Here is a 13635-nt window from a genome sequence, read left to right as displayed (position 1 = left end):
GACCAAGCAATGAGGCCATACTCTTACAATTTAATTTAAATGAGCTGGGAATATGTCCTGTTTCCACATCTTGAAACTTGTTTAGCTCTTCCCCAAAATTCAATCCATTCTAGAGACTGAGGCAAGGTCGGCTCTGGAATAGGGAGATGGTTAAGTGTTCGGTTTTCCAAGGCAGTCTCTGCATAAGATCCAACAGAGGGATTTAAAATAGCAACAAGGCAACAGACTGAGCCCAGGCTCACTGTAGTTGAGAGGATTCTGTCTGCATATTTGAAAACAAGATTAGCCACGATAACAAAATTTAAATAGTCTAGAGTGGATGCTATACTCGCTCCGTTATTTATATATTGCTTTGTGTCAGTAAATTCATCCCTACAATTAAAATATAAGTACATTAAAGGCTTAGATTCATTTCTAACCTCTTAAGTCAATTAGGATACACTGCACCTGTTACACTCATAAGTGTCTTGGATCACAAAGAAGTCTTTAAAAAAAGAAAGAAAAAAAAAACTTTAACCTCAATTTAAGACTGTTAAAAATTATCATTTTAAAGGCTAAAAAATCCTTCATTGGATTATTTAAAGAGAATATTCTCTTGGCTAACCAACACTGTACCATAAAATAAAGTAAAATTGGTGAAATCAGAGAACATAATTAACAATGCTGATGACCCAATACCTTTCCATCAATGGGAACACCCAGTTCCTCTGAAAGCAGGGGGTGAGTTATCCATTTGTAGGCTTCTTTTAGCTGAACTATGTCATTTCTTCCCAGCGACAGACTCTGCTTTCTGAATAACATAAAAATTAATTCACTGACATGAAAAACTTCACTTTTTCTACTAAAGGCAAGAGTTTATGCAATTATTTAAAAAATATTTATTAAGTGCCTCCTATGTCCCAGGCACTATTTTACACATTAGATAAAAAACAGAGAACAAAGCAGACAAAAATTCATGAGCTCATGGGCCTTATATTCCAGTAAAATCAAGAAGCTGGTTTTTTTTAATGGCATAAAAACAGTGTATAATGTTTCAGAGACAAAGGTGTACTAATGAGATAGAATTGTCAGATTCCAGAATTTATACATCAGAAGACAGAAAGATGGGATGGAGAGAATTGTTTATTGTTCAGAAACTACAAAACTGCACATTACAATAATCTCATCCAGACTAAACTGTTTGCATCAATACTATTCCTGATAATAGGGCTTACTTTTGGGAAATATATGTAAAAGCCATACTTTTTTCTTTACTGCTGAAGAAGAAATATTAAATCCTAAAGTATCTGAAATACTCATCATGTTAATATCAGATAAATGTCTGAATAAAAATCTGACATTCCCCCAAAATCTACTATGAGCCAATAAACAGGTTTGGGGAAGTCCCAATTATGATTTCTAGCCTTTGGTTTGTAAACTAGAATTGTGAGAGAAAGGAACTGAGGTAAGAGGAAAGAAAAACATGGTATGATATTATTAAAACTGCCCTACTCTGCTGAGAACACTGCAGTATCTGCTGAGAACACTCTAGTATCACTAATAAAGTAACAGGCCCACATCAGTCATATAATTAAAACTTCAAAACAGTCTTATGGCTATTCACAGGGCTACTTTTAACGAAGGAGATATTAAGGACCAACTTGTGACTCATTTATTTAAATGTCTAATTTTCACTGATATACCCTGGCCAAGTAGCTCAGTTGGTGTCATCCCGATACACCAAGGTTGTGGGTTCGATCGCCAGTGAGGGCATATATAAGAATCAACCAATAAATGCATAAGTGGAACAACAAATTGATGTTTCTCTCTCTAAAAATCAATTTAAAAAAATTTTTTTTAATATATATTTTATTGATTTTTTACAGAGAGGAAGGGAGAGAGATAGTTAGAAACATCGATCAGCTGCCTCCTGCACATCCCCTACTGGGGATATGCCCGCAACCCAGGTACATGCCCTTGACCGGAATCGAACCTGGGACCTTTCAGTCCGCAGGCCGACGCTCTATCCACTGAGCCAAACCGGTTTCGGCAATTTAAAATTTTTTAATTGACAAAAATTAATTTTCACTGATAGAAATGACTACTTTTAGTCAGTGCTTATTATAATTTAATTCTTCAAGACCAAAAGACACTACTAAGCGAAGGTAGAAAATAAGACCGTAATTTAGCTAATGGCTAAATTTAATCAATTGTTAAAAAATAAATAGACATTCAAGAACTTATTCAAGCACTAAGTATTTGAGCTTCGTAAACTGTTTCTAATTTTCTAAATAACAAAAAAAGTAGGTCTTTTTAAAAACTATCTTGATATTATATCAATAGTTTAATGATATTTCCATTAAAAAAGCATGACAATTGAAAGGTGAATAATAAATGAGAATGCATTTTTAAAGGATAAAAAGTTGAAACAGAGAACATAAGAATGGAAAGCTATTTAAAAATTGCTTATACTCTAAAGTACAATGGGTTGTGGCAAAAGTCAATCCTGAAAACATTACTCAATGTGTAGTTAAGAAAACTGGTATTTTAAATCCCTCATAGTCTTTGAAGTATATTTAGAGCTTCTCAGTCAAGTTAAAAAACTTCAACTATATGCATGTTTTTCTTCCAGATCAAAGAGCTAGGGGAAAGAGTTGGAAACCTTACCCTTATGCAAATATTTAAAATGCCAGATTTTCAATCCTGTAAGTTGAATGTGGCTAATGACTTTTCTAATATGATGTAGGTAGACGTTTTTACAGAGGCCCCCCGCATATGCTTGAAAGTCCTTTAGAGGAATTAGTATAATACCAAATTCAGTCCCAATTTAGTACTTAGTAACCACATTTCCCTCCTCTATCAGGAAACTACTGATGAGGATGTCAATTGCAATCACTTTTGCTATAGATATAACATGACAACCAACTAGATCAAAGAATCCAACACAATTTTTTCTAAATTCCTTGAGTCAATTCTACAATGGCAATTCTTTCACAATCTTTTGAACATAAAAAGACTTAGGGACACTAAGAATAAAAATTAGTGCTCTTTCTATATCTTTCCTGTCTCAGAAACCCTACATTGAACGGAATCTTTTGGAAGAACTCATAAACTTAGTTTAAAATCCTTCAATAAGAAATAACAGCAACTCACAAGCAATGTGGATGGACTCTGAAAAATTCAGAAAATAGCATGCTCTGACTACACTAAACACTTTCTCAAATACAGTATCAAGTTTTATTATGCCAGAATCACAAGCATTTGAGACTAATCTAACATAACCTAACCGAACTCCAAAACCTTTGATAAATATGTGGTTATTGCCCCCTGAAAAATGTAGATGTGAAATATTTTTAAAAACCAACTACTTCTTAAATAAATTACTTAACCAAATTCAAGATTTTAATACAGAAATCTGTACTTCTCTCTGAATTTTTCTCTCCAGAGTACACAGAAAACCTCTAGCAGTCACATGGCCTTTTTTATATTAGTCTAAAAATTTCAGTGTTAAAATCCGAAAAGCTCTGGAAAATGAAAGATTTTTTTTCTTAGCTCAGTGAATTGAACATGTGAGACTGTTTAGAGACTTTGGTTATGAAACTTAGTGTGAATATTCATATGTTTCACTGTAGAAGTATTAATGTTTGATTATACCAGTGGTTCTCAACCTTCTGGCCCTTTAAATACAGTTCCTCATGTTGTGACCCAACCATAAAATTATATTCATCGCTACTTCATAACTGTAATGTTGCAACTGTTATGAATCGTAATGTAAATATCTGATATGCAGGATGGTCTTAGGCGACCCCTGTGAAAGGGTCGTTCGACCGCCAAAGGGGTCGCGACCCACAGGTTGAGAACCGCTGGATTATACAGTAGCAACCCAGACCCTAGAAGGGAAGGTATGTTATATATGGTATTTAACACCATATAACATTTTCAAAATCTAAAAATTTCTACATTCCATAACACATTTGGCCTTGAAGGGTTTCCGATGAAGGACTGTGGACCTGTTTTCTATGTCTCATCTATGTATAAACTCACTATTGTTCTGCCTTAACTAGGATTTTACTTTGTATCTTTTATAGCATAATTAGTTTCATAAATTAGTTTCTAAAATCAGTATGAAATTTATTCTCTTAAAATAACTTGCCAAACTACATTATATAAGTGGCCAATGAATATAAAGTATGTATTTACATTCATGTTAAAGCTACAAAAAAAATCTGCTAATGTTATGCAAATAAACCAATTAAACAAGGTTGACACCTAAATTTATACAATGAAAATTTTCTTTGTGCCAAATTCTCTATTAGCCACTGAACTCACTCTAAAAAAAAGAGATAGTGGTAGTAAAAGTCCTTTAAGAATTAGGCAGCTTATATTTAAATGGTGGTAAAAATTCCCTACCTAAATTACTTACCCCATTTCCTGTTTTACCAGCAACCATGCAGCATGCTGTAGGCAATTTAGTCACAGCCAGAAAGAAAAGGGAAAAAATGTTTATTGAAATTCAGTTCCAATATCATTACAAAAGCGCTTAACTAATTTGCTAATCAAACTCCCCTTTTTGGGAGAGAAGGTAGTGTTCAGAAATGTGGCAGTGACCTCAACCTCATATAAAATCAGAAATGAGATTAAGAAGCCACTTTGCAACGTTGCTGGCTGTGGCCTAGGAATTCAACAGGGGTATCCCCCACCCTCCTACAGATTTCTATTTCTTATTAATGAGGTACAAGTGTTTTTTGACATGGGTAGCTTACATTTTTTTCTTAAAGTATCTTACTATTGCATAGGGAAAGGCCCAAAGTGACTGAGTGCATACTATGTCCTTAACGCACAGAATTGAAGGCTAGGTTTTGTTTTTGTTTTCTAATAGGGCTAACACAGTTTTAATTATGCCTAATGATATACACATGTATATGTTGAAGAGTCAAAGGTCCTCATGTCTGTAACTCACTCTGGAATACAAGAAAAACTAATGTGTATGGTAGATAAATTGATGGCTAGATATACAAAAAAGCAAATATAGAAAAACCATAACAACTGTAGAATCCAGGTGGGTATATGGGTGTCCATTCTTTCCACTTTATTATATGTTTGAACATTCTCATAATAAGATGTTAGGGAGAATGTTCTGGGGAGGATTAATAGAAAACTGAAAAAATTGCTAAAATCACATTCACAATCATGGTCATTATGAGGATTCAAGGAAATTCATGTAAAATGCTTTACACCAGTGGTTCTCAACCTTCCTAATGCCGTGACCCTTTAATACAGTTCTTCATGTTATGGTGACCCCCAATTTCATTGTTTCAAATTGAACATAATTAAAGCATAGTGATTAATCACAAAAACAAAATGTAATTATATATGTGTTTTCCGATGGTCTTCGTTTGACCCCCAAAGGGGTCGCGACCCACAGGTTGAGAACTGCTGCTTTACACAGTGTGTGTGTGACAGTAAGATTTCTCCGTTTGCCATTAGACTACCATAGCTTTCACCTTAAAAAAAGGTAATGACACGTGCTACCTCAGTATACAGCATTTTGTGAAGATGACACAAGCACATGTAAGATGATAAAATGCCATATGCAGTCTCTATCACTGGCCAGTCATTATCACTCACATCCACCTCAAAACCTAGTTATATCTATAGATCTATCAATCTATCTTATCTATCCACCTACACACACACACTCACTATGGCTCATATGTAGAACCCTGTCCTTTTAAACTTCAGTAAGGCACTAGATACTTCTAAAGACTTATAATCATTTGGAAACATTAGGTGCATTACTTCCTTTGGACATGAACTAAACAGAATGATCACTAGCTAGGTGAGAACGAGAACTGTTCCCAGTGCCTAACTGTCTCATCAGTGCCTTCTGATCTGATAGTTTCTTTACCTTGTTAGCTCAACCTAATACCATGTGTAGTACTACAGACCCCCTCCATCTCTCCTTCCATTTACTCAGGACCTCTTTGAAAGTGTATGGGCATGGTATAGTATACATATCACTAGCGGTCAGAGACCCTCAGATCCCACACTGCTCTACTACAGGTAGTTCTGAAATCTCCCTCATCAATGGAATCTCTTCGGTATCTGAGCTTTAGGGAACTATCTTACCTGCCCCCTCCTTAAGGGGACTCAGATTCATTAGTTTTTTTCAGTAACCTTCTTCTCTCCTCTTTTGAGGCAAAATCTGTTCTCAACAGTCACTTCCAGGTGATGCCATCAAGTCTGCAATGTTTCCTGTCATCCTCTGATTATAAAGTAGGGCAGAACTGGAGGTTGCCAAGGGAAACCAGATTACCATGTGTAACATGTAAAATTAAATCAAATCTCTTCAGTACCTGAGATCTGCTAAAGGGTTTCCCCTTCCTAATCCTCTAGGCTCCCTGCTCAAGCATGCCAGCAGGTCCCACGGAACTCATCACACAGCAGGGGCTGGAAAACTGAATCCCAAACAAGTTCCAGGTGCTCAATTATGCAATTTTTTACCAAGTGTTGACAATGCCCTGAACCTGCTTCTGCTGGGGAAAAAGAAGTACATTTCTCTCTTTTAGGTCACCAAAATAATTTTAAATTTATAAATCTTCGATTCCTTAGTCAATGGGAAAAATTCACTCTCTAGAGAGCAAGCAATTCAATTCTTCCTCCCCAAAAGAGTCAAATGGCATTAAAGTTGTCAAGTTTAATCAAATTTGATAACAAAGGCAGTATTATCACCTCCTAAAAACTCAAAAACCACACAATTTAATCTTGGACTCTGCTTTAACTTTATTAAAGAACTGAGGCTTGGTGTACGAATTCATGCATGGGTGGGATCCCTCGGCCTGGCTAGCGATCGGGGCTGCAGGAGGTTGGCCAAGGGGGAGGGGCCATGGGAGGTTGGCTGGGGAGGAGGGGCCGTGGGAGGTTGGCCAGCCAGGGGGAGAGACTGTGGGAGGTTGGCCAGCCGGCCCTATTGGGGCCGATTGGGGCTAGCCGGCCATGGGAGGTTGGCTGTGGGAGTGCACTGACCACCAGGGGGCAGCTCCTGCGTTGAGTGTCTGCCCCCTGGTGGTCAGTGTGCGTCATAGCAACAAGTTGGCTGGTCGACCGGTCGCTTAGGCTTTTATATATATAGATTCCAAGCAAGTTCTAAATGGGGCAGTTGAATAGCATCCTTGCTAAAGTGCTGTGTACTCTGGACACACACACACACACACACACACACCAGGGAAAGTCTATGCCTTTTGAACTTTAGAGTTTTGAGGAAGTGGTTCATCCAGTACCTAATGAGGAGAGTGGGTGATGTAGGGCCAGGGATTGAGGCTGATTCAAGCCGAGGTGGCAGGAAGGAAGGACAGAGAGAAACAGGCATTAAAAATGGCATGTTTGGGAACTACAATTTAGTAAAATTGTAGTGTAGAGTATGTATATGTGTGCATAAATGCGAGTAGGGAGTTCAACAACAAGAAACTAAACTAGAAAGGTTAGCAGATTTCCAGTACCCAACGAGGGCATGAATCCAAAGACTAAATAACATGAGAAATGCCACATTTATGTACCTACAAAATCCCATAGAGGCACAAAGAACCAGCACTGACCTGTAACTCATCAAGTCACAATATAACCACCATTTTCACACTGTCTTTCTTTGTGATAGTGTAGTTAAAAGTAAAATATTTCTTATACCAAAGTATTTATCATAGAAAAGGTAGTGTAAAAAAAAGGCATATGTTCCAGAAAAATGACAGAATGATTGCTGAAAAAGATAGTCCACTTTTCTCAGATATGTTGCCTATCTGGCCCTTATAGAACCTGAGTCTACAATTCCCGAGGGAAACAACCCCTAAAAGGTTGGTCCTGCCTGTAAATATTGTGTGATCACTTGCAAGGTGGCTTATCTCTCTACATGTTGGTTTCTCAACTATAGAATGAAAGGGCTCTACACTTCATTATTTTGTGGGCACCACTTATGTGGTGAGATCTTTGCTGAGAATACAGAGATGAAAGACCAATCTCTGCCCATAGGGAACTCATGATGTAGGAGAGAATAAGGGGAGTAAAATAAAATTTAATAATAATAATAATAATATTGATAAAAATAAAAATACAGAATAGTGGTGACTATGTCAGGGACATATTTAGAGGGAACATGTAAGGCACCCTCAGCTCAGTCCTGTAGGAGAAGTGACACCTAATCTGAGCTTTGAAGGATCAATTACTTAGAATTAACTGGGGAAAGAATGGGGGAAGTATGTTCCAAATACAGAAACTCTATGATGCAAAAACCAGACAGCTTCAGGAGAGTTCTGGGAACTGTAAGTCCCTAAAGAGCTAAGGACATGTGGCTGGGGAGTGCAAAGGTACAGAACAACTGTACCTATGCTAAGGGGTTAGATTTTACACTTAAAGCAATATGGTGCCATGGCAGGATTTTAAGCAATGGAAAGGCATGATCATATTTGTCTTCAGGAATGCTCTGTCTGGTTTCAGTGTCAATTAGAAGAGGAAGATGGGAACTAAGGGAAATGAAGACATGTAGTAAATTAAAGCAGTAATTCAAGCAAGAAATAGTATATTATGGCAATGCTGGTGGGGATAGAGAAGAGTAGGCAGCTTAGATATGAAGACACAAACCAAGAAAACTTGGTGACTAGCAGTGATGTAGGTCTTTCGAATTACCATTAATGCCCTTAAAACTCTAGTCTTTTGCCCCAACCAGGGTGGCTCAGTGATTGAGGGTCAATCCATGAACCAAGAGGTCACTGATTCCCAGTCAGGGCACATGCCCAGGTTGTGGGCTCAATCCCCAGTAGGGGGCGTGCAGGAGGCAGCTGATTGATGTTTCTAAGTCTCTATCCCTTTCCCTTCCCTTCTCGCTAAAGTCAATAAAAACATATTTTTAAAGCAATTCTAAAGTCTTTTTAATCTGACACATCTCTTGGACTCTTTATAATAACAAAGACAATACAAATATAGACTTGTGCCAATAGGGAAATGACAATAGTTGTTTGGGCAGCTAGAGGTAGTATTCCTGCTCCCTCTTCTTCTTCCAACACATACACATGCATACATATACACATTTCTTTTTCTTGCATACAAATAGCCGGTTGGGAACTAGACTCAATACTGAGGTTCGTAACAATAGATACTCTCCTTCCCTTTTCTCATCCAGCACAACTGCCTAAGATTTCCTTCTCCGCCTTCTCCCCTTCTTCTACCTCCTTCTCCTCCCCTCTCTCCAATCTGCTACAACCTTGAACCCCTGCCTCACAAAGGACCCACTCCTCTCCGTGTGTCAGGTTTGATGTCAAGTGCGGTGGCAGAAAGAGGAAAGTAAGAAAGGAAGGGAGGCCCAGCCGGCGTGGCTCAGTGGTTGAGCATCGACCTAGGAACCAGGAGGTCACAGTTCGATTCTTGGTCAGGACACATGCCCGGTTGCAGGCTGGATCCCCTGTGTGGAGCATGCAGGAGGCAGTCAATCAGTGATTCTCTCTCATCATTGATGTGTCTCTCTTTCTCCCTTTCCCTTCCTCTCTGAAATCAATAAAAATATTTTTTTTAAGAAAAAAAAAGGAAAGCAGAATACACTCCTATTACTCTGCTGGACTGTACCACTAAGCTGAGGTAGACTCTTCCCCTGCATCTCTCACCCCAGAGTCCTCATCTCCAGCATCTCCCTGCCTGAATCCCACTCTTCTTTTCCCCAGAGTCTCCGATATCAGACTGTGTTGTAATGACCAACAGTCTGAGTCTGGGTGTTGCTTTTGACAAATAAAACTTATGTCAGCTATGTACAAAAACCTCTACAAATCTATTATCTTTTCCCACAGAATTGAGAAAAAAAAGAAACTGCAGTGAGACATAAGGCCTTCTCACTCCAGCTTCTCCTACTACTGTTGGCAATAAAATCCTCTAGATAGCATTAAAAGGTTGAACGCTTATGACAAGTGAGAGGGGAGAAGCAAGGACAAATCAACAAAGATAGGACAACTCTGCAGGTTCATATTAGGTTGTACAGCCCCACCGACCCAGTTCCAGGAGAATTACCATTTCCAGGTTGTGAATTTTGAGGAGGAGAATTTCTGTTGCGCTCCCCAATACTCTAGGTGCTGAGGTTTGCTCTGAAGGATATGATTGGAAATAATCATGGGAAAATTCTATGGAGATAGGAAGGTGGGGTTGGAGTGGAGGTGGGGCAGAGGGGGAATCAGGAAAAAAACAAACAGAACAGCTACAATGAACAAAGGGCTCTGTCTGGGATAGACAGAAAGACAGTTAATGTCCCATGCTAAAGAGGGATAACTTGGCAACTGAATTTCATGTAACTCTAGAGTTAATAATAGCAGTGAAGCAAAGACATCTCAACCAAGACTGCTAGCCACAGGGTGTGGCTGAGAGGATACAAATGTATTTCCTCCTCGAATTTGATCTTCAAGAACTAGCATCTTCAGTGAAAAAGCAGTAAAGTGAACTTATAAATTCAAGAGACTTCAATGTATTAACTGGCTCAATTTCAATAGCCGTAAATACAAGTTCACTTCAAAATTACTACCAAGAAAAACAGCTCTTAAAAGTAAATTTTAAGTTTTGAAATACCAAGGAGACAAAGTTATTGTTCATTGCTGAGAATCTATTAATTGTTGAAAAAGGCCTGTTCGATAAATAACTCAAGAACTCCATAAAGAGAAATATTTAAAAATTATTCCAAGTTATCAAAGGAAAATTACAAGACTGGAGGCATTCTGTGTGTTGAACTTGATTTACATTGAATATATTCCTCGGGATAAGAATTTATTTATTGAATTTTAATAGAATTTATTGGGGTGACATTGGTTAATAAAATTATAGATTTATTGAATTTAAAAAAATTAATCTTTAGCTATTACTTTTTTAATATACTAAAGGAATTTTGTTATTATAAAATCATAAGACTTCCAGCTTCAAGATGGTGAAAAAAAAGACATTTCTGCCCACCTCTCCTCTGGAAAATCATCTCAAAATAAGGTGGAGAATGAGAAACAGGAAATAGAAACTCTAACAATAAAACAAGAAAATAATTCATCACCCCTTCTCTCAGTACGCAAAGACGGATGCGGGACTGGAACGCAGCTGGTCCCTAAGTGTCAGCAAAGGAAGGTACTTGCCCTTCAAACCCAGCAAAGCTGAGGTCTGGAGGCAGAAGACAACAGGGGTGAGACATGGGCCAACCAAAGGGAGTGGCTGAAGGCTAGCGGAAGGAACGGGCTGACACCGGGCCGCCTCCCCGATACCAAGCAGGAGCAGAAGATTTATACTCTGGGAAACAGGAGCCTCGGGCAAGAGGATGGCTGGAGTGAAGGCCTCCAAGGAAAACAGGAGGATTCAGTGAGGGTTTGCAGTCTGAATAGAGACCTGCCACCGCCTTCCCTACTCTGCTCTGGTCTCAGGCAGCCAAGTTTATGCCTCTCTGGTCAAGAGATTCTTCTTCGGATAAACTGGGTGGTTTCTGAGGGAAAACTTTCAGATACTTACATATGGTCATTCCATATAAAATCTCAGGTTGCTACCTATTTTCCTCCACTTCTCATTTTAAAACTTACTCAACTTAGAATAAAAACAAACTTCCTTAAATAAAGAATATCAGACATCATTCCCCATAAATACAACAGCTAACTTTAGAGGTGTTGTGAGAATAGATTGCTTTGTAAACTAAAAAATGTTACACACACACACACACACACACACACACACACACACACACACCCATATATCATGATCTTGCTTTTTAAAGAAAACATTTTTTCCAAATTAATGAATTCTAGTATAATTTGAGAAACAGGTTATATGTCAAGCTATTTATATTTGAGTCTTTCTAAATATATCAAAGCCATGCACTGAGAACTTCAAACAAAATCTTTTCAAGTAAACAATAAACTCCTCTGATTTGTTAAGGTTTAGTGTGCCTGCCACCTTTTCTTTCCAGGGAATTGCACAAGTAGTCAGAACCAGGATGGCAAGGAGGTCATAAAATACCCTACAGAAAACAGGAGATTTCAAGACAGAAAGAACTAAGTTCAAATTCTCTTCCTATTTAGCAGCAAGTAATTCGGAACAATGAAGGAAGAATACTGTTTCTTGTGTAATTAAAAGTTTAAATGAGAAGGTCTACCAAAAAAAGGTTAACTGTTGTTTCTATAATGCTGACTCTCTGTGTATAATTCAAAAGATATATTAAACTACTTCTTGAAGCACATTTTTTGAATGGGGGCTTTCCTTGAGCCTTGTCCCTTCCAAACTTTCAGTTCTAGTTTTAGTCTAAATGTTTAAGGAAGGTGATATTTTAAAAATGTTGTTGTGAATCTGAGTATGGAACAGCACCTGCATTGGGCCAGTTTCTAGCTATGAATGCTGATTAACAGGTGTGCAAGACATAAAGGCAAATGATCAAGGCAGATCAAACCCACACACTCAACAACAAAACGCAATGAGACACTGGGATACGGAGAAAAGCAGGGGCCCTTGGACCTTAGATCCTGCCCAGTTTAAATCCTGCCAATATCTTTATTAAGATACCTTAGTGTAGTATGAGGAAGGAAGGGAGGGAGGCAGAGAAGGAGAGGGGAGTGGGGGAGGGGTGAAAGAGCATGGGGAGAAAGAGATAGAGACAGTGAGAGAGAAAGAAGAAAAAAGGAACCGCAGATTCCTAAGAATAACTTGGTGAAGGCCTGTCTCAAGGCAAGATCTAATGACAAAGCTTCGGTGTCTGGGAAATTTCAAGTAAATTTCTAGAGAATGACAGTGTGGTGAGTTATTCATATACAACCACTAATTTGTACAATAAAAATAGAAGCTAGTGTTAACTGGTTTGGCTCAGTGGATAGAGCGTCGGCCTGTGGACTGGAGGGTCCCGGGTTCGATTCCGGTCAAGGGCATATGCCTTGGTTGCGGGCCCATCTCCAGTGGGAAGTGTGCAGGAAGCAGCTGATCGATGTTTCTCTCCCATCTATGTTTCTAGCTCTCTGTCCCTCTCCCTTCCTCTCTGTAAAAAAATAAATAAAATATATTTTTTAAAAAATAGAAGATAAAACAACTAAACAAATAAGAAAGTCCTAAGTTCATGCAATGTCAAAATGATTATTAAATATCTCAAGAATCTAACGGATAATGAGTTTTTTCTACACTTCTCTTCCATCTACCACTCCTCACTACATAACCTTAAAATCTGCAAGCACTGTAAAGATCATAAGTCAGTGAGGCTGGGGCGGGCAAAGGAGAAAGCAGACCTTCTGGGTGTGAATCCTATTAAATGCCAAAAAGGAATATAAACCCTACTGCAAATATTTTTTCACATATTTTCTCTTCATGTTCTTCTGTATAATTAGGTTGTAAAATAAAAACTAAATTGATAGATATACATTAGAGTTGCTATAGCACAAAAAATATTTCTAACCTCACATATAAAAAGAACAAGGCTGTATACCTTGATCTGGGTGACTTGTTTAATGTAGTAAATAAAAATAACGTAACAATAGTAAAAATTAAAATGAGACAAATGCAAAAATTATATCTTAAAAGTAAACAAAAATATTTGGACTTCTGGGTAAGGAGAGAAGATCAAATGAAGGGATGAACTTTTGCTAATCTTCTAAACCAGCAGTTCTCAACCTGTGGGTCGCCAAC

At 38.1% G+C, this 13635-nt stretch overlaps 1 protein-coding gene across 2 annotated transcripts in view; it reads right to left on the bottom strand.

Moving 5' to 3' along the window:
* Positions 1-13635, bottom strand: part of PUS10 (pseudouridine synthase 10) — a 64699-nt gene that overhangs the window by 33188 nt on the left and 17876 nt on the right. For both annotated transcript variants that reach the window (XM_059659726.1, XM_059659727.1), the window contains exons 5-6: positions 4403-4437; positions 679-790 (exon numbers count right to left, since the gene is read on the bottom strand). In XM_059659726.1, coding sequence (XP_059515709.1) covers positions 679-790; positions 4403-4437 — 147 coding nt within the window. The remainder of the gene's footprint in view (positions 1-678; positions 791-4402; positions 4438-13635) is intronic.

The sequence above is a fragment of the Myotis daubentonii genome, chromosome 12 (assembly GCF_963259705.1).
Source record: "Myotis daubentonii chromosome 12, mMyoDau2.1, whole genome shotgun sequence".
NCBI classification, from domain to species: domain Eukaryota; kingdom Metazoa; phylum Chordata; class Mammalia; order Chiroptera; family Vespertilionidae; genus Myotis; species Myotis daubentonii.
This window is presented reverse-complemented; position numbering and strand designations above follow the sequence as displayed.